The sequence below is a fragment of the Odocoileus virginianus genome, chromosome 17 (assembly GCF_023699985.2).
Source record: "Odocoileus virginianus isolate 20LAN1187 ecotype Illinois chromosome 17, Ovbor_1.2, whole genome shotgun sequence".
NCBI classification, from domain to species: Eukaryota; Metazoa; Chordata; class Mammalia; order Artiodactyla; family Cervidae; genus Odocoileus; species Odocoileus virginianus.
Genome location: NC_069690.1, coordinates 53,856,803 through 53,878,613, shown reverse-complemented (window position 1 = coordinate 53,878,613; position 21,811 = coordinate 53,856,803). Strand labels below are relative to the sequence as shown.

At 46.0% G+C, this 21,811-nt stretch overlaps 1 protein-coding gene across 1 annotated transcript in view; it reads right to left on the bottom strand.

Annotated features, from left to right (window-relative positions):
- Window positions 1–7,300: 7,300 nt before the first annotated feature.
- The window catches only part of CD300LD (CD300 molecule like family member d), a 121,609-nt gene continuing 107,098 nt past the window's right edge, over window positions 7,301–21,811 (bottom strand). Inside the window, exons 5-7 of the mRNA XM_070480010.1 lie at window positions 11,823–12,152; window positions 10,369–10,501; window positions 7,301–8,301 (exon numbers count right to left, since the gene is read on the bottom strand). Coding sequence (XP_070336111.1) covers window positions 8,091–8,301; window positions 10,369–10,501; window positions 11,823–12,152 — 674 coding nt within the window. The 3' untranslated portion in view covers window positions 7,301–8,090. The remainder of the gene's footprint in view (window positions 8,302–10,368; window positions 10,502–11,822; window positions 12,153–21,811) is intronic.

Genomic DNA, 21,811 nt, shown 5'->3' with positions numbered 1-21,811 from the left:
CTCTTTGGAAGTGACAGGTGCAACATATTAAAATCTGTAGTTAGCATTGACTACATTGGAAGGGGCCTATAGACCTTGAGAAAAAATATAAGCTGGAACAAGGAACTATCTGAAACTGAACTGACCCCACATTGCCCTCAAGAGCTTCAGAGAAATTCCTAAATATATTTTACTATTATCATTTTAAAATTTTTTTAATTTTTAAGTTCTTTATTACTCCTTTAATTTTCATTTTTAAAACTTACTATTACCTGGCAAAAAAGACCCTATTTTTAAAGCAAATTTCATATATATATATATATCTAATTTTTGCAATTTTGTGTTTTTTTAATACTGTATTTTTGAGAGTCTAACCTCTAATCTAGATTTTTAATTTTCTTTTTTGTATTTGTTATCAATTTTGTACCTTTAAAAATCCAATCTTCACTACCTATTTTTAGTTAGGAGTGTGATTACTGGTTTGATTGCTCTCTCCCCTTTTCATTCTCCTTTTTCTCCCCCAGGTCACTTCTATCTCCTCCCTCCCCCTTCTCTTCTCTACTTAACTCTGTGAATCTCTTTGGGTGTTCCGGGCTGTGGAGAACATTTAGGGAACTGATTATTGGCTAGATTGGTCTCTCTCCTTTTGATTGCCCCTCCTCTCCTCCTGGTCACCTCTATCTCTCTCCTCCCTCATCTCGTCTCCGTGTAACTCTGTGAACCTCTCTTGGCGTCCCTCACTGTGGAGAATCTTTTCACCATTAACCTAGATGTTCTATCACCAGTGCTGTATGGATGGAGAAGTCTTGAGGCTACTGTAAGAATAAGACTGAAAGCCAGAGGCAGGAGTCTTAAATCCAAAACTTGAGAATGCCAGAAAACTCCTGACTCCAGGGAACATTAATTGACAAGCTCATCCAAAAGCCTCCATACCTACACTGAAACCAAGCTCCACCCAAGAGCCAACAAGTTTCAGAGCAAGACATACCAAGCTAATTCTCCATCAACGCAGGAACATAACCCTGAGCATCAAAATACAGGGGGCCAAAAGTCACACCAAACCCATAGATCCTCAGAACTTACTACTGGACACTTCATTGAACTCCAGAGAGAAGAGATCCAGCTCCACCCACCAGAACACAAACACAAGCTTCCTGAACCAGGAAACCTTGACAAACCACTCGTCAAACCCCACCCACAGGGAGGAACCTCCACAATAAAGAGGAACCACAAACTTCCAGCATACAGAAAGGCCACCCCAAACACAGCAATCTAAACAAGATGAAAAGGCAGAGAAATATTCAGCAGGTAAAGGAACATGATAAATGCCCACCAAACAAAACAAAAGAAGAGGAGATAGGGAGTTTGCCTGAAAAAGAATTCAGAATAATGATAGTGAAAATGATCCAAAATCTTGAAAACAAAATGGAGTTGCAGATAAATAGTCTGGAGACAAGGATTGAGAAAATGCAAGAAAACTTTAACAAGGACCTATAAGAAATAAAAAAGAGTCAGTCAATAATGAATAATGCAATAACTGAGATCAAAAGCACTCTGGAGGAAGCCAACAGTAGAATAACTGAGGCAGAAGATAGGCTAAGTGAGGTGGAAGATAGAATGGTGGGAATAACTGAAGCAGAGAGGGAAAAGAATTAAAAGAAATGAGGACAACCTCAGAGACCTCTGGGACAATGTTAAACACCCCAACATTTGAATCATAGGAGTCCCAGAAGAAGAAGACAAAAAGAAAGGCCATGAGAAAATACTTGAGGAGATAATAGTTGAAAACTTCCCTAAAATGGGGAAGGAAATAGCCACCCAAGTCCAAGCAACCCAGAGAGTCCCAAACAGAATAAACCTAAGGCAAAACACCCCAAGACACATATTAATCAAATTAATGAAGATCAAACACAAAGAACAAATATTAAAAGCAGCAAGGGAAAAACAACAAATAACACACAGAGGGATTACCATAAGGATAACAGCTGATCTTTCAATAGAAACTCTTCAGGCCAGAAGGGAATGGCAGGACATACTTAAAGTAATGAAAGAGAATAACCTACAACCCAGATTACTGTACCCAGCAAGGATCTTATTCAAATATGAAGGATAAATCAAAAGCTTTACAGACAAGCAAAATCTGAGAGAATTCAGCACCACCAAATCAGCTCTTCAACAAATGCTAAAGGATCTTCTCTAGATAGGAAACACAGAAAAGGTTTATAAACTCAAACCCAAAACAACAAAGTAAATGGCAATGGGATCATACTTATTGGTAATTACCTTAAGTGTAAATGGTACCCCAGCCAAAAGACAAAGATTTGCTGAATGGATACAAAAACAAGACCCCTGTATACACTCTCTACAAGAGACCCACCTCAAAACAAGGGACACATATAGACTGAAAGTGAAGGGCTGGAAAAAGATATTCCATGCAAATGGAGACCAGAAGAAAACAGGAGTAGCAATACTCATATCAGATAAAATAGACTTTGAAATAAAGGCCATGAAAAGAGACAAAGAAGGACACTACATAATGATCAAAGGATCAATCCAAGAAGAAAATATAACAATTATAAATATATATGCACCCAACATAGGAGCACGGCAATATGTAAGGCAAATGATAACAAGTATGAAAGGGGAAATTAACAGTAACACAATAATAGTGGGAGACTTTAATACCTCACTCACACCTATGGATAGATCAACTAAACAGAAAGTGAGCAAGGAAACACAAACTTTAAATGATACAATGGGCCAGTTAGACCTAAAACAATCAATTTCACCTTTTTCTCAAGTGCACATGAACCTTCTCTGGGATAGATCATATCCTGGGCCATAAATGTAGCCTTGGTAAATTTTAAAAAGTTGAAATCATCTCAAGCATCTTTTCTGATCACAATGCAGTAAGATTAGATGTCAACTACAGGGAAAAAAACTATTATAAATACAAACATATAGAGGCTAAGCAACAGGCTTCTGAATAACCAAGAAATCACAGAAGAAATCAAATGAGAAATCAAAATATGCATAGAAACAAGTGAAAATGAAAACACAACAACCCAACACCTATGGGATTCAGTAAAAGCAGTGCTAAGGGTAAGGTTCATAGCAATACAAGCTTACTTCAAGAAACAGGAGAAAAGTCAAATAAATAACCTAACTCTACACCTAAAGCAAACAGAAAAAGAAGAAATGAAGAACTCCAGGGTTAGTAGAAGGAAAGAAATCATAAAAATTAGGGCAGAGATAAATGAAAAAGAAACAAAGGAGACCACTGCAAAAATCAACAAAGCTAAAAGCTGATTCTTTGAGAAGATAAAGAAAATAGACAAACCATTAGCTAGACTCATCAAGAAAAAAAGGGGGAGGAATCAAATCAACAAAATTAGAAATGAAAATGGAGAAATCACAACAGACAACACAGAAATACAAAGGATCATAAGAGACTACTATCAGTAACTATATCCCAATAAAATGGACAACTTGGAAGGAATGGACAAATTCTCAGAAAAGTATAATTTTCCAAAAGTGAACCAGGAAGAAATAGAAAATCTTAACAGACCCATCACAAGCATGGAAATCAAAACCATAATCAGAAATCTCCCAACAAATAAAATCCCAGGACCAGATGGCTTCGCAGCTGAATTCTATCAAAAATTTAGGGAAGAGCTAACACATATCCTACTCAAACTCTTCCAGAAAATTGCAGAGGAGGGTAAACTTCCAGACTCATCTATGAGGCCACCATCACCCTAATACCAAAACCAGACAAAGATGCCACAGAAAAAGAAAACTATAGGCCAACATCACTGATGAACATAGATGCAAAAATTCTTAACGAAATTCTACAAAGAGAACCCAACAACATATTAAAAAGATCATACATCATGACCAAGTGGGCTTTATCCCAGGGATGCAAGGATTCTTCAATATTCACAAATCAATCACTGTAATATACCACATTAACAAATTGAAAGATAAAAGCCATATGATTATCTCAATAGATGCAGAGAAAGTCTTTGACAAAATTCAACATCCATTTATGATAAAAGCCCTCAAGAAAGCAGGCATAGAAGGAACATACCTCAACATAATAAAGGCCATATATGATAAACCCACAGCAAACATTATCCTCAATTGGGAAAAATTGAAAGCATTTCCCCTAAAGTCTGGAGAAGGAGATGGCAACCCACTCCAGTATTCTTGCCTGGAGAATCCCAGGGACAGAGGAGCCTGGTGGGCTGCCATCTATGGGGTCACACGGAGTTGGACACAACTGAAGTGTCTTAGCAACAGCAGCAGCCCCTAAAGTCAAGAACAAGACAAGGGTGCCCACTCTCACCACTACTATTCAACATAGTTTTGGAAGTTTTAGCCACAGCAATCAGAGAAGAAAAGGAAATAAAAGGAATCCAGATTGGAAAAGAAGAAGTAAAACTTTCACTGTTTGCAGATGACATGATCCTCGACATAGAAAATGCTAAAGACTCCACCAGAAAATTACTAGAGGTAATCAATGAATATAGTAAAGTTGCAGGATATAAAATTAACACACAGAAATCCCTTGCATTCCTATACACTAACAATGAGAAAACAGAAAGAGAAATTAAGGAAACAATTCCATTCACCGTTGCAACAAAAAGAATAAAATACTTAGGAATAAATCTACCTAAGAAAACAAAACACCTATATATATAAAACTATAAAACACTGATGAAAGAAATCAAAGATAACACAAATAGATGGAGAAATATACCATGTTCATGGATTGGAAGAATCAATATAGTGAAAATGACTATACTACCCAAAGCAATCTATAGATTCAATGCAATCCCTCTCAAACTACCAACAGTATTTTTCACAGAACTAGAACAAATAATTTCACAACTTGTATGGAAATACAAAAAAACCTCAAACAGCCAAAGAAATCTTGAGAAAGAAGAATGGAACTGGAGGAATCAACCTGCTGACTTCAGGCTCTACTACAAAGCTACAGTCAACAAGACACTATGAAAATGGCACAAAGACATAAATATAGATCAATGGAAAAAAATAGAAAGCCCAGAGATAAATCCACACACCTATGGACACCTTATCTTTGACAAAGGAGGCAAGAATATACAATGGAAGAAAGACAATCTCTTTAACAAGTGGTGCTGGGAAAACTCATCAACCACTTGTAAAAGAATGAAACTAGAACTCTTTCTAACATCATACACAAAAATAAACTCAAAATGGATTAAAGATCTAAATGTAAGACCAGAAACTATAAAACTCCTAAAGGAAAACATAGGCAAAACACTCTCTGACATAAATCATAGCAGGATCCTCTATGACCCACCTCCCAGAGTAATGGAAATAAAAGCAAAAATAAACAAATGGGACCTAATTAAACTTAAAAGCTTTTGCACAATGAAGGAAACTATAAGCAAGGTGAAAAGACAGCCTTCAGAATGGGAGAAAATAATAGCAAATGAAGCAACTGAAAAAGAATTAATCTCAAAAATATACAAGCAGCTCCTGCAGCTCAATTCCAGAAAAATCAATGACCCAATCAAAAAATGGGCCATAGAATTAAACAGATATTTCTCCAAAGAAGACATAGAGATGGCTAACAAATACATGAAAAATGCTCAATATCACTCATTATCAGAGAAAGGCAAATCAAAATCACAATGAGGTACTATCTCACACCAGTCAGAATGGCTGCTATCAAAAAGTCTACAAACAATAAATGCTGGAGATAGTGTGGAGAAAAGGGAACCCACTTACACTGTTGGTGGGAATGCAAACTAGTACAGCCGCTATGGAGAATAGTGTGGAGATTACTTAAAAAAAGAAATAGAACTACCATACGACCCAGCAATCCCACTGCTGGGCATACACACCGAGGAAACCAGAATTGAAAGAGACACGTGTACCCCAATGTTCATTGCAGCACTGTTTACAATAGCCAGAACATGGAAGCAACCTAGATGTCCATCAGCAGACGAATGGATAAGAAAGCTGTGTTACATATATATAATGGAATATTACTCAGCTATTTAAAAAATGCATTTGAATCAGTTCTAATGGGGTGGATGAAACTGGAGCCTATTATACAGAGTGAAGTAAATCAGAAAGAAAAACACCAATACAGTATATTAATGCATATATATGGAATTTAGAAAGATGGTAATGATGACCCTATATGCGAGACAGCAAAAGAGACACAGATGTAAAGAACAGACTTTTGGACTCAGTGGGAAAAGGCGAGGGTGGGATGATTGGAAAGAATAGCATTGAAACATGTATATTATCATATGTGAAACAGCTCGCCAGTCCAGGTCTGATGCATGAGACAGACTGCCTCAGGGCTGGTGCGCTGGGATGACCCTGAGGGATGGGATGGGGATGGAGGTGGGAGGGGGATTCAGGATGGGGGACACATGTACACCCATAGCTGATTCATGTGAATGCATGGCAAAAACCACCACAATATTGTAAAGTAATCAGCCTCCAATTAAAATAAATCAATTAATTAAAAAATAATAATAAATGGATAACCAACAAGGACCTCCTGTCTAGCACAGGGACCTCTGCTCAATCTTATGTGGCAGCCTGGATGGGAGGGGAGTTTGGGGGAGAATGGATACATGAATATGCATGGATGAGTCACTTTGCTGCTCACCTGAAGCTATCACAATATTGTTAATCAGCTATACTCCAATACAAAACAAAAAGTCTTTTAAAAATGAAAAAGAGGCTACTTTCCCATCTGCTCCTGGTGCAGCACCCTCCCCCAAGTACAGAGTGGCAACATGAGTAGCCTCCTTCTCTGGTCTTAAGGCAACCCAGAAGTAAAAACCCAGGAGGAACTTGAGAAGAAGAAAACCACTGACCTTTTCTAAACTAGCTCCCTGAGGCCCTGCCCGCTTCCTCCACAATGAACCACAGGAAGAACTTAATTCCTATCCCAGGACTCTTAGTCTAGCGATCTTTATAAAAAAAGAGTCCTCTCCAAGCCCCACCCTCTCCAGCCTACCCTAGCTCACAGCCGCTGATCTGTTCTAACTCCAGGGTCTGACTGATGGATTACTCCACCATCCCCCAAACGCATGGAGGATCTCCTTGCAGACCCCAAGTGAGAGTCAGACTGAATACATTCGAGAGAGGGAAGAGAATGGAGAGATTAACGGCGTGGGGACTTAGGATGAGAAGGAGAGACTGTGAGGTCGCTCTCATCTTCAGGTGTGGTGAGGGATGGCACTGGGACTAGAATCTCATTTCACACAAACACAAAATACATCAGGGCAGGGACGCCAGAGTCTTCTGCCACTTTTTAAGAAAATACTTTATTTGGCTGCATCGCCCCTGGGATCTTCCTTGAGTCATGCAGAATCTTTCATTGCACTGCATGGTCTTGGTTCCTCAACCAGGGATTGAACCCACAGCCCCTGAATTGCAAGGCGGATTCTTACCCACTGGAACACCAGCAAAGTCCCTCTGTCCACTTACAGCTTCATATCTTCATATGCAGTTAGCGCATTATCAGTGTTTAGCATAGTTTTTCTATTTTCCTGGGGTCTAGAATTTCCCAGGTGGCTCAGTGGTCCACCTGCAAATACCGGAGATGCAGGAGACACGGGATCAACACCTGGGTCGGGAAGATCCCCTGGAGGAGGAAATGGCAACCCACTGCAGTGTTCTTGTCTGGAGAATCCCATGGACACAGGAGCCTCGTGGGCTAGAGTCCATGGGGTCACAAAGAATCGGACACGATCCAGCACACACACAGAGAATCTCAAACCCACGATTGGCTGACACCCTGCCCCGAATACAATGCAAAAACATGTGCAGTATGCTGTGTGCGGCACAGACTTGAGATCATGTATGTCCTCCAAGGAACAGGGCCCAGAAGAAAGGCATCTGCCCTTCCATTCCTTCCTGTAGTTTCTCCTGTGTTGGAGGCCTCAGGACGAAGAAGGTCAGAGGCTGTGCAGGGAAGGGTGAAACTAGATCCAGGCCCGAGCATCACAGCAGCAGGTTTCCAGGGACTAGGGGACTGATTCTTGAGGCGGGAGGCCACACTGCCTCAAGAACCACCACGGTGCCGCTGACCACCATCATTGCTTGAGAAAAATGCCTTTTTCTTCTGTTTGAGGGTCTTTCTCTCTGGACAACGTTGAAGACCATGGGGGCTGCTGGTTTTCCTGGGGCTTCCACCCAGAGCTCCTCAGAGGCCTGTTGACCCAGAGGACAGCACCCAGCAGGCCCAGGAGCAGGGGCACCTTCAGGAAGACCAGGAGCAGGAAGTGGACGCTGCCCAGCAGGGACCTGTGGGGGACACGGGGACAGGAAGTGAGTTGCCCCCAGGCCCCCTCCTCCCAGCTCTCCCAGGTCCCGGGTTCCAAAAACCTACACTAGCGCCAGCCCGGGACCCCAGGGTGACAACGGCCTTCACCCCCAGACTCTCCTTCTTCATGTCTCACTGTTCTGACCCTTGCTGCTCTCCTGGGCAGGAAGGGACTAGTGTCCTCATCAGAAGGAGAAGAGCTTAGAACACAGACGCACACAAAGGGGAAACACATGATGCCACAGCGAGGAAGACGGCGGTCTATACGGCTAAGGGGGGAGGCCTTGGAAGAAAGGAAATATCCTGACGCCTTGACCACAGACCCTGGCCTCCAGAGTTGTGAGAAAAGAATGCTGTGTAAGCTGCCTGGCCTATATTACTTTGTCATGGCAGCCAAGCTAATACCAGAATCATCCCTTATTCTTCACTCTTCACAGAAATTTGTCAAGTAAAGTCATGAATCAATCACTTTTAAAGAGTACGTAAATTATGTAATGTAAGTACCTGGAAGAGAGACCGCTGGATATTTGGATAATCCTCATATCCCCTCGTATTCCTAAAACAGGGATGGGCAGGCTTCCCTGGTGGTCCAGTGATAAAGAAGCCACCTGCTAATGCAGGGGTCACGCGTTGGATCCCTGGTCTAGGAAGACCCCACCTGCCGCAGAGCGTCTAAGCCCGTGTGCTACCTCTTCTGAAGCCCACGCAGCCCAGAGCCCATGCTACCTAAGAAGAGAAGCCACTGCAAAGAGAAGTCCACCAACCACAACTAGAGAGAGCCTGCGTGCAGCAGTGAAGACCCAGTGCAGACAAAAACAAATAAGCTAATTACTTGGAAAAACAGGAATAGGTGGGGGTGGGTGCTCAATGCTTAATTGTTGGATAAATGAGTGACTCGGCCATCTCGTGTGCATCAAAGGCCCTGCCTGACACTGACGAGTGCCTTCAATCCATTCAATGAAGATATTCCTTAGTGATGATCACTTATTCACAGCTTTCCAAACACAGAGCAAAAGTGACAGGGGGAGGCAAGTGTTCCTGGAAGAAGAAGGTGGGGGGATGGCCCACAGATATTCTGTGTGAAGGCCCAGCAATAGGAAGCGAGGCAGATCTAGAAGCAGGGAAGGCCAGGGAGAGAGAAGGAGGAAGTGAAAGGGACCTCGCAGCATACAGAAAGCCCCTCCGGCTGCAACGGCAGGGCAGGGCACTAAGGGTCATGGGTGAGACTCAGTTTGCTCCTCTGTTAGTGGGGAACATGCCTCTGTCCATTCCTGCTCATGCGTGGCGTACGCAGGGGCAAAGAATTAACAGAGTAATGACAGGAAAACCTCTGTGAGCCGCCAGGAGATATGATGTCACTGCTGTTGCCACAGCAGAAGTTAGGGAAAGCAGGACTTATCAGGCCTTCCCTGCTCTCCCGGAATCTGGACCAAGAGCCCCGCTGTGGCCCACACACACCAGCTGTGCCATCCACACTGGCTGCCGTCCCGACCGAGTCCCAGACTCAGAGTTGCCATGTCTGAGCTCCGCAGGAGAGGCTCCTTGTCTGTGTCCCCAGAGCCCCACACAGCGCAGGCCACATAGAGGTTCACTCCATAAAAACGGGACAGATGAACGTCGGAAGCAACACGCCTGCCAAAGTCACCGAGCCCAGGACGAAAGGTCTGGGGGCTCCGAGGACACTTGCGGCCCAGGAGCAAGTGGAAAGAGAGCCCGGGTCCTTGCCCTCTCGACAGAGCCTGAAGGTCGGGAGACAAGCTCTGGCCGGGACTCTGAAGGGGGCCTCCATTGGAGGGCTGGGCCACGGGCACAGCAGCAACAGACCTGGACGACCTGCTGTCGGAGCGGGGTGGTCACAGTCAGGGACCAAAAGGGCCACAGCTGGAAAAAGCCCGCGCACAGCCCTGAAGACCGAGCATATCCAAAAAAATAAAATAAATAATTTTTTTTTTAAGGGATGGGCAGGAGTGGGTACGCAGTGCTTATACGTTGGTTAAATGAGATAATCAGACATCTCATGCAGATCAAAAGCCCTAATTGATACTTACAGTTGCCCTTGATTCTCTTCTGGGGCAACTGGTGCCGTTAACATGTTGGCGTTGGAGGTGGCAGGCGTGGAGGTGGCAGGCGTGGAGGTGGCAGGCGTGGAGGTGGCAGGCGTGGGGATCGACACTGTAGGTGCTATAAGAAGTACAGACCAGGTTACACACCACTCTGCCTGCTCACTGCCCACCACCCTAAACATGACTGAGTCTGGGGATTTGGAAAGAGTGGGCCTCCCTGCCTGAGGAGTCTGGAGCAGGGCCAGGGGAGGGGCCGACAGCCTGGACTGCTCATATCTCCCTGGCCTCCGGGAGACTCAGAGCCTCAGAGGCAGTGGGGCTGGCACAGGTCCAGGGAGGTCAGAGGGGCCCAGGGTCGCCTCAGGACAAGGGCAGCTGGAGGGCAGTTGAATTCAAACACTCCAGCTGCTTATGCCGGGGCCTCGGCCAGTGCCTCCCCCATCTACTTATCCACGAGGACAGGAGTAGACTGGGGGCTACCAGGCAGCTGACATAGCCGAGGTCTGCGACGTCAAAGGTCAGGACCAGCCCTGAGCAAAGTCCCGAGGTTCAGGAAGAGCCTGCACTTGGAGGACGTTATTAAGCTCCCACGATGGGGATAGTTCTCAGGAATGTTGTCAGGATTGAATGAGATGATGAACGTGTTGTACTTTGCAAGTAGAATGAGCCTCACAGGTTCCAGGTGTATGTGTAGGGGAGCTATTGACTGTGTGCCCACCCCTCTTTACCAGAGGTTCCCAGTGAGCTGGTGTTGCCTGGTCTGAGAGTCAGCAGAGGCAGAGCCCAACAGACAAAATCTGTCAAACCAAGGTGCCTCAGCTGATAAGCCCAGGAGTGTTTGCCTTCTAGAAGGATTTAGGAAGAGTGTCATTCAACGCAAACGTACAAATGGCTCCTGATGGGGTTTCATGCATCAGAAATGCAGCCTTCTGACTGTGGAGCCCTTTCCAGACCCCGACATTAAGCACAGCATCCCCCACTGGGCTGGGTCTTTCCCCTGAGATGGGATATGGACCACGTGGGGGGCATGGCAGCTCTGAACACCCAAGCCTGAATTCCAGAAAGAGCAGGAACACCCCCAGGGCAGCAGGGGTCCCAGGAAAGCACTGGCAGGAACTGGGGGCTGCAGGTCCCACAGAGGAGGGCCCCTCTGGCCCACGGGCTGACACTGGGACCTTCATCTCCTTGGGAACAGACTCCGGCACTGACTGTGCAGAGGAAAGCAAGGTGCCGGGAAAGCCTGATCCCGTCCCAGAGGAGGCCCTGGAGCCAGGAGAACATCTAGGGGAAGCCCTGCCCCTCCCAGCCCAGGTGGTCAGTGGGGGCTCCGTGAGACCTCATGACTCCCCCGCCCCTGTGACATTCACTCTGAGGGCCAGCTGGGTCCCTGGACAGAGCAGGCCCTGAAGAGACACGTCCACACGGACACAGACTCTCACCTGGGTCAATGGTCACTTCTACTCGGTTCCCCAGGTCAGTTCCAACTCTCTCAATCCCACACCAGTAAGTGTCTGAATAATCTAGCCTGAGCTTCTCCATGGTTACGGTGAACGAGCGGACTTTCTGGTCATCCTTGATGGACACGCGGCCCTTCTTCACCTCCTTCTCTGATCCAGTGGTTTTAACCATGAACCGACAGCTGCCCCAGTCGGCCCCCCGGCACCACCACTTCAGGTAGGACTCATACCCAGGGTCGTATCGACACCGCACGGTCAGTGATGCCTGCTCCACACCTCTCACTGCTCTGGGACCCGAGATGGCAGATGAGCCTGGAAATACAAATCCATGCACCTGTCACCTCCCGCCCTGGGGGCAGGGCTACAGCCTCCTGCATTGTGAATAGTTCAACCAGACCCAAGGGCCTCCTGAGCGGAGAAACAGTCAAGAAAGGAATACACCTTCCACAAGATGGACCCTTTGCCCTTCAAAATACTAGTCAAAGCCACCAGGAAAATCCCATAAGAGCACAGCTGCAGATCTCAAAGAAGCACAAACATTGACACAGAGCAAGAGTAGCTTCCTGGAATAACCCCACTTCCGCTGTCTGCGGCCACTAAGCCTTTCCATTCCCACCGTGTCCATTTGCAGCCATCCCTGTGTTACTCTGCTCTGATGGGAAGGAAAGGCCAGGGGACCCATTTCCACAGAAGATGACTCTGCACTGATGACCTCAGGAGGTCCAGCTGACACACCCCCTTAGCATGTCTGTGGGGAGGCTGTTCCTACTGGTTACGATGTAGTAAACTGGTAAGCTCTAGTAAACTGGGTATGGTGTAGTAAATGTGCCGGCAGGGGCCTCCCTGAGGCTGACCAGAACAGTGTTTGCTACTGGGGCTCCATGTGCTATGGACTCCATACAGGACATATCCCATTATGTTCACTGAATTGTGATTTCCACTCCCAAATTCCTGGGAGAAGTGCTTTTGTAGGATGAAAACAAGGACAGGACAGCACTCACTGGCTCATTATTTTCAGTCTAGGTCCGTCTAGTCAAGGCTATGGTTTTTCCACTAGTCATATATGGATGTGAGAGTTGGACTATAAAGAAAGCTAGGGCTGAACAATTGATACTTTTGAACTGTGCTGTTGAAGAAGACTCTTGAGAGTGTCTTGACTGCAAGGAGATCCAACCAGTCCATCCTAATAGAAGTCAGTCCTGCATATTCATTGGAAGGACTGATGCTGAAGCTGAAACTCCAATACTTTGGCCACCTTATGTGAAGAACTGACTCATTGGAAAAGACCCTGATGCTAGGAAAGATTGAAGGCAGGAGGAGAAGGGAACAACAGAGGATGAGATGGTTGGATGGCATCACTGACTCAATGGACCCAAGTTTGAGTAAACTCCAGGAGTTGGTGATGGACAGGGAGGCCTGGCGTGTTGCAGTTCATGGGGTCACAACGAATTGGACATGACTGAGCGACTGAACTGAACTGAACTGAAACTTGCATAAAGGCACTCAGAGCACTGGAAATCACTTAAATCAGACCTCCATTAAAAATTATTTAAATTTACTGAAGTCAACGCAAACCTGGAGCTTCCCAGTGGCTCAGGGGTAAAGAATCCACCTGCAATTCAGGAGCCGCAGGAGACAAGTTCCATTCCTGGGTCAGGAAGATCCCCTGGAGGAGGGCTTGGCAACCCACTCCAGTATTCTTGCCTGGAGAATCCAATGGACAGAGGAGGCTGGCAGAGTACGGTCCATGGAGTCACAAAGAGTTGGATACGACTGAAGCAACTTAGCATGCATGCATGCAAATGCAAACCCATTCACAGAAACTCTGACCACTTCTTTACAGTCAATAAACATTCATACAACCTTTCTGTGTTTCCTGTCTAGAGAAGATCCTTTAGCATTTGTTGAAGAGCTGGTTTGGTGGTGCTGAATTCTCTCAGATTTTGCTTGTCTGTAAAGCTTTTGAATTCTCCTTCATATCTGAATGAGATCCTTGCTGGATACAGTAATCTGGGTTGTAGGTTATTCTCTTTCATTACTTTAAGTATGTCCTGCCATTCCCTTCTGGCCTGAAGAGTTTCTATTGAAAGATCAGCTGTTATCCTTATGGGAATCCCCTAGCGTATTATATGTTGTTTCTCCCTTGCTACTTTAAATATTTGTTCTTTGTGTTTGATCTTTGTTAATTTGATTAATATGTGTCTTGGGATGTTTCACCTTGGGTTTACCCTGTTTGGGACTCTCTGGGTTTCATGGACTTGTGTGACTATTTCCTTCCCCATTTTGGGGAAGTTTTCAGCTATTATCTCCTCGAGTATTTTCTCATGGCCTTTGTGTCAATGTATGGCAAAACCCACCACAATATTGTAAAGTAATTAGCCTCCAACTAATAAAAATAAATGAAAAAATAAATAAATAACCATTCAGCGTGATTGTTCAGCATGAGTTTGAGATGGAACTAGAAGCATGTGGAACATGATCTAACAACTTCAAACAACAGGTTTTTTGAAAGCACATAGAGAACATTTACAAAAATTGACCAGTAAAGAGACTGCCACAAAATAGGTCACTGAAATTTTCCAAGGACTGAAGTCATTGAGAATGTTCTCTAGATATAATTCGACTAAGCTAGAAATTCATAATAAAACAGAAGTTAAACATTTCCACACACTCAGAAAATGTCTAAAGAGCAAAATAAAATGGAAGTGTTATCGCTAAGTCGAGTCTGACTTTTTGCCACCCCATGGTCTGTCATGGAATTCTCTAGGCAAGAATATTGGAGTAGGTTGCCATTCCTTTCTCCAGGGGATCTTCCTGACCCAGGGGTTGAACCAGGATATCCTGCCTTAGAGGCGAATTTTTTTACCATCTGAGCTACCAGGGATGCCCAAAATCAACAAAATAGTGAGAAAAAAATCACAATAAAAACTTTAAGGACTTCCCCGATGGTCCAATGCAGGGGCACAGGTTCCACCCCGGTCCAGGAAGATTCCCCACTCCATGGGTGGGGTGGGCAACTCCGTGCGGGACCACAGCGATGGAGCCTGCATCCCCTGGAGCCTGTGCTCTGTGACCAGGGAAGCCACTGCTGTGACAATCCCGCTCACCACCCCTAGAGAAAGACCCTGAGCACCCCCATGACCCACTGCAGCCAGAAATAAAGCTTTTAAAAAGCTCTTCAGGAGTGGATTCCTTCATTACCCCCATTTTCCTTCATTCATCTGCTTGTGTAGAATGACCAAGGTTGAAAAACACTGTCCTACAGCGGGGGACACTTTGGTTTGGTTTGGTTTCTTGTTTCCCAGCACCTAACATAGAACCTGTGAGGTATTAATAGTAAACGTGATATTTGATTAACAAGTAAGTGTCTGGATGAAGCAACGAACTCTGCTGCTTTCCCTGCCGTGTTCCCCCAGGACAGACCCTCAGGATCTCCTGCCTCAGTCACTCCAGGGTCTGAGCCCCGACCCACTCACCTGGGATGATGAGAAGGAGAAGAGCCGGGAGCAGACACGTGGTCCTGCCTCCCATCCTCGGAGCTAAGGAGCTCTTAGCGCGCCCATTAAGGACCCGGAGCCAAGGTCAGAAGTAGACACACCAGATGTCCCTCAAGCCTCAAGAGATGTTTCCTGAATCTCCTTTGCACTTGTCTCTGGTTCACTTCCCACTTTAGCACCTACTTCTGCATTTTACATATTAGGAGAAAGGAGTATCATTGATTGAGAGGATGAATTGCAGCATGTGATGAGAGTTCTGTCCAGACCTCTGTGCCTCTGGGGAGAACAAGTGGTCCGGGTCCGGGCGAGTGTGCCTACGAGGAGCTGAGACATCACTGCTGGGGGGAGAGGGCAGAGCTGGTGGTGGGTGAGGAGAGAGGACCCCAGAGCAGGGGTCTGAGGCAGGAATGGACTCAACAGGGTCTGCACTTCGGGGAGAAGGCGGAGCTCGGGGCTCAGGTCCAGCCTTGCTGGAGAAACAGCCCCACCCTCCCCTCCCTGCAGGCAGCTTCTCAGACCACCTTCCTGCCCTGAGCCTGACCCCTCCCCTCCCTGGGGTCGGCTCCCTTTGAGGTCCTGAGTCACTGCAAAGCAGAGGCCGCCCTGGGGGAGGATCAGAAAGGAGAAGCCCCTTTTCCTTTCACCCATTTTGTCCAGAGGCTTCCTCTCCCACGTCTGCACCTGCCCCCTGGCTTCTGGCTGCTGGTCACCGCCCTGCACAGGCACCGCTGATTCTTCTGTGTCCTGGGTGACCCTCCCCACTGCCCTCAGGGGCCCCTTGTGTCCCCTGCTCCCTCTCCCCCTCCTCTCTGGACGGATTCTTTGTCTCTCCTTTCCTCTGTCCTATTTTAGCAGGCGAGTTTCTCTGAGCCTCTGACCCCTTCTTTCTCACTCTGTCCTGGCCAGTTCTGTTTATTTCATGTCATGTGTGGTGTTGCGGCTTCCATGCTGCTAAGAGCTACCCAGAGGTGAACAGGGCCCAGCTCCCCAGGTTTGGCGGGTGTTCTGAGTGCCCCATGCTGTGTGTATGTCTGCGTGTGCTTGTGTGTGTTAGTCCCAGGTCAAAAGACTCCTCTTTGGTCACCATGAGATTCCACCACCAGGATCTGTGCCTTGAGATCCACTCTCAGGCACACCCTCTGGTCGTGACGAAAGGAGCTCCTTTTCTTCTCCCCTGGTAGCCCAGCACTCCCCGGGGGCCATGCCCACACTCAGCTTCACCCATTGGTCTGGGTCGGGAGGGCAGGTGGGCAGATCCTGGGGGTGGGAGCGTGTCCCGGCTCCCTCTCAGAGGCTCCCATCTGCTGCAGGGGAGCCACTGTCTTCTAACGGGTGTTCGGACCTCTTCTGCCCACCCTGAGGGTTCAGGGCACCTGGGCAGGCGGTGAGGAGCTCAAGTGCACTGGTCTCAGGGCCTCACTGTCTCTCCAGGAAGTTGTGTTCTGAATCACTGGTTGTGGCTGAGGATTTAACCCTGGCTGGAATTCCACTTCTCTTAAAAGTAGGTCCCAGCCATTTCTCCAAAGAAGACATCCTGATGTTCTGCGTAGGACATGAGAAGATGCTCAGCCTCACTAATTAGTAGAGAAATGCAGATAAAAACTTCAGTGAGATATCACCTCACACTGGTCAGAATGGTCATCATTACATTTAACAAATGCTGGAGAGAGGGTGGAGAAAAGGGAAACATCCTACCCTGTTAGTTAGAATGAAAGTTGGTGCACCTACTATGGAAATTGAGTGGAGGTTCCTTAGAAGACTAAAAACAGAATTACGATATGATCCAGCACTCCTACGCCTGGGCATATACTGGACAAATCTCTAGTCCAAAAAGGTGCACACACCCCTATGTTCACAACAGCACTGTTCACAATAGGCGAGACATGGAAACCATTTAAACGGCCTTGAGCAGATGAGTGGATGAGAAGAGGTGTGTATATATCCACATACACACACACTGGGGTACTACTCAGCCATAAAAAAGAACGAATAATGCCACTTTCTGGAGAAGGAAATGGCAACTCACTCTAGTATTCTTGTCTGGAGAGTCCTATGGAGAGGAAACTGGTGGGCTACAGTCCATGGGGTCTTACGGGTCAGACACGACTGACAGACTAACACAATGCCATTTTCATCAACATGGGTGCAACTAGAGATTATCCTACTAAGTGCAGTAACTCAGAAAGACAAAGACAAACACCATATGATAGCACTTATATGTGGAATCTCAAATATGGCATAAATGCACATATCGACCAGACAGAAACAGACTCACGGACGTAGAGAGCAGACTTGTGGTTGCCGAGGGGGAGGGAGGATGGAAGGGAAAGGCTCGGAGTCTGGGATTAGCAGACGAAAGCTGCCATGGGGATGGATAAGAAGCAAGATCCTACGGTATACCACGGGGGACTGTCTGCAATATCCTGTGATAAATCACAATGGGAATGAATATTTTGAAAAAGAACATCTCTATACGTATAATTCTGCCTTTTCTAAAACCAGCCTGAACATCTGGAAGTTCACAGTTCACCTATTGCTAAAGCCTAGCTTGGAGAATTTTGAGCATTACTTTACTAGTGTTTGAGATGAGTGCCATTGCGTGGTAGTTTGGGCATTCTTTGGCATTGCCTTTCTTCGGGATTGGAATGAAAATTGACCTTTCCCAGTCCTGTGACCACTACTGAGTTTTCCAAATCTGCTGACATACCGAGTGCAGCACCTCACAGCATCATCACTTAGAAGCTGAAATAGCTCAACTGGAAATCCATCACCTCCAGTAGCTTTGTTCGTAGTGGAGCTTCCTAAGGTCCACTTGACTTCTTATTCCAGGATGTCCGGCTCTAGGTGACTGATCACATCATCGTGATTATCTGAGTTGTGAAGATCTTTTTTGTACAGTTCTTCTGTGTACTTAAAATTCTCCAAGTCAGGTTTCAGCAACACATGAACCGTGAACTTTCACATGTTCAAGCCGGTTTTAGAAAAGGCAGAGGAACCAGAGGTCAAATTGCCAACATCTGCTGAATCATCGAAAAAGCAAGAGAGTTCCAGAAAAACATCTATTTCTGCTTTATTGACTATGCCAGAGCCCTTGACTGTGTGGATCACAATAAACTGTGGAAAATTCTGAAAGAGATGGGAATACCAGACCACCTGACCTGCCTCTTGAGAAACCTGTATGCAGGTCAGGAAGCAACAGTTAGAACTGGACAGGGAACAGACTGGTTCCAAATAGGAAAAGGAGTGTGTCAAGGCTATATATTGTCACCCTGCTTATTTAACTTATACGCAGAGTACATCATGAGAAACGCTGGGCTGGAAGAAGCACAAGCTGCAATCAAGATTGCCGGGAGAAATATCAATAACCTCAGATGTGCAGATGACACCACCCTTATGGCAGAAAGTGAAGAAGAACTAAAGATCCTCTTGATGAAAGTGAAAGAGGAGAGTGAAAAAGTCAGGCTTAAAGCTCAACATTCAGAAAACTAAGATCATGGCATCTGGTCCCATCACTTCATGGCAAATAGTTGGGGAGACAGTGGAAACAGTGGCTGACTTTATTTTTCTGGGCTCCAAAATCATTGCAGATGGTGATTGCAGCCATGAAATTAAAAGACGCTTACTCCTTGGAAGGAAAGTTATGACTTTCCTTCATATTAAAAAGCAGAGACATTACTTTGTCAACAAAGGTCCATCTAGTCAAGGCTATGGTTTTTCCAGTAGTCATGTATGGATGTGAGAGTTGGACTATAAAGAAAGCTGAGCGCTGAAGAATTGATGCTTTTGAACTGTGGTGTTGGAGAAGACTCTTGAGAGTCCCTTGGACTGCAAGGAGATTCAACCAGTCCATCCTAAAGGAGATCAGTCCTGGGTGTTCATTGGAACGACTGATGTTGAAGCTGAAGCTCCAATACTTTGGTCACCTGATGCAAAGAGCTGACTCATTTGAAAAGACCCTGATGCTGGGAAAGATAGAGGGTAGGAAGAGAAGGGGACGACAGAGGATGAGATGGCTGGATGGCATCACCGACTTCATGGACATGAGTTTGGGTAAACTCGGGGAGTTGGTGTTGGACAGGGAGGCCTGGCGTGCTGCAGCTCATGGAGTCTCAAAGAGACAGACCCGACTGAGCGACTGAACTGAACTGAATACAAAATATTGAGTGGAGTTCCCTGTGCTATAAGTAGGTCTTTGTTGCTTATCTATTTTATATATAGTAGTGTGTATCTGTTCATCGCAAACTCCTAATTTATCCCTCCCCTCCTTTCCCCTTTGGTAGCTATAAGCTTGTTGTTTTAGTCTCTGCGTCGGTTTCTGTTTTAATATGTTCATTTGTATCATTCTGTAGATTCCACATATAAGTGGTATCATATGATATTTGTCCTTCTCTGGCTTAATGCACTTAGTATCATCATCTCTAGGTCTAACTATGTTGCTGCAAATGGCATTGTTTCATTCTATAATCTGCATAGTCTTCATTCACCACACCAACTCCAGCTTCTCAATACATCTCAATACATCTGGAGGAGCTCAGGGAAAACAATGCAGACACTTACTGATGTGGGGCTGAGAGAATCAAAGCGGACCCTGGGGTCTCAGTTAAACTGACCCTTGACCCAGATAAGCACTCTTCCTTTCTGCATCATGTTGCTGGGGGATTGAGGTTTCAGGATCCCCTTCATTCTTTTTCAAACTATAAAACTGAATCCCCAAACCCTTCCTGAGATCACGTGTATGAGTGTGAGTGAGGGAAGGAGTGAGTGTGTGACATCAGAAGATGCCTGTCTTAGCCTCTCAGAGCAGGACATGCTCAGCTCAGGTAGAAGAATTTGAAAAAGACCGTGTCCCCATTTTGGTCATTGATGGCACCCACTCTGCCTTCCTTGGAACTAGACAAGCCTGGCAGTCCTCTTTCAATGGAACCTCCAATTTTTACTATAAGTATTTTCCCAATATTTCACAGGATATACTTATATTTTCAAATATTTGTTGTTTAGCCAAACTTCAGCTATAACTGAGTGTCCTGTGGAGCTTTTTCCAAGATTTTTTTTTTAACGTAGACCACTTTAAAGTTTTATTGGTTTAAAATATTGTGTCTGTTTTTTATATTTCTTGGCCACAAGGCATGTGTGTTCTTAGCTCCCCAATCAGGGATTGAACCCACATCCCCTACATTGGGATGTGGACTCTTAGCCATCAGGGAAGCCCCAAGTGTCCTGCGATTTTATTTGCTAAACCTGATAACTCTATCCTCTGGGGTACTCAAGCTGGGGCCCCCACACATGGTCCCGCTGATGTTTCCTTGTGTCAGCAGAGTCTTTGGGACGTCTGGGGAGGGCCTCCCCAACCTCATTTTGTCTTTGAATACAGTCAGTTTCCCACCTGAGCTTTAGGTATGTGAAGGCAAAATCTTCAGCTGGATGGCAGGACAGGAGACTGAAACCGTGGTCTCTCTCTTATGTGCCCCTCCCCTCTCGGAGGGCAAGAGAGAGTGTCAAGGTCTAGCCTCTAGCTTGAGAAGAAAGCAGCTGTCCTTTTCTAAACTGCCCTGCCCCCTTCCTCCACAATGACCGACAGGAAGAGCTTAATTCATATCCCAGGACTCTCATCTAGAGATCTTCATAAGAATAAAGAGGCTTCTCCAAACCCCACCCTCTCCAGCCCAGCCTAGCTCACAGCCGCTGATCTGTTCTAACTCCAGGGTCTGACTGATGGATTACTCCACCATCCCCAAGGTGCATGGAGGATCTCCTCACACACCCCAAGTGAGAGTCACAGCCAGACTGAATACATTTGAGAGAGGGAAGAGAATGGAGAGATTGATGGGGCGGGGACTTAGGGTGACAAGGAGAGGCTGTGAGGTCACTCTCATCTTCAGGTGTGGTGAGGGATGGCACTGGGACTAGAATCTCATTTCACTCAAACACAAAATACATCAGGGCAGGGACGCCAGAGTCTTCTGCCACTTTTTAAGAAAATACTTTCTTTATTTGGCTGCATCGCCCCCGGGATCTTCCTTGAGTCACGCAGAATCTTTCATTGCACTGCATGGTCTTGGTTCCCCAACCAGGTATCGAACCCACAGCCCCTGCATTGCAAGGCAGATTCTTACCCACTGGAACACCAGCAAAGTCCCTCTGTCCACTTACAGCTTCATATCTTCACATGCAGTTGGCATATTATCATTGTTTTGCACATTTTTCTACTTTCATGGGATCTAGAATTTCCCAGGTGGCTCAGTGGTCCACCTGCAAATACAGGAGATGCAGGAGACACGGGATCAACTCCTGGGTTGGGAAGATCCCCTGGAGGAGGAAATGGCAACCCACTGCAGTATTCTTGTCTGGAGAATCCCATGGACACAGGAGCTTCGTGGGCTAGAGTCCGTGGGGTCACAAAGAATCGGACACAATCCAGCACACACGCAGAGAGTCTCAAAGCCCCGACTGGCTGAAGCCCTGCCCCGCATACAA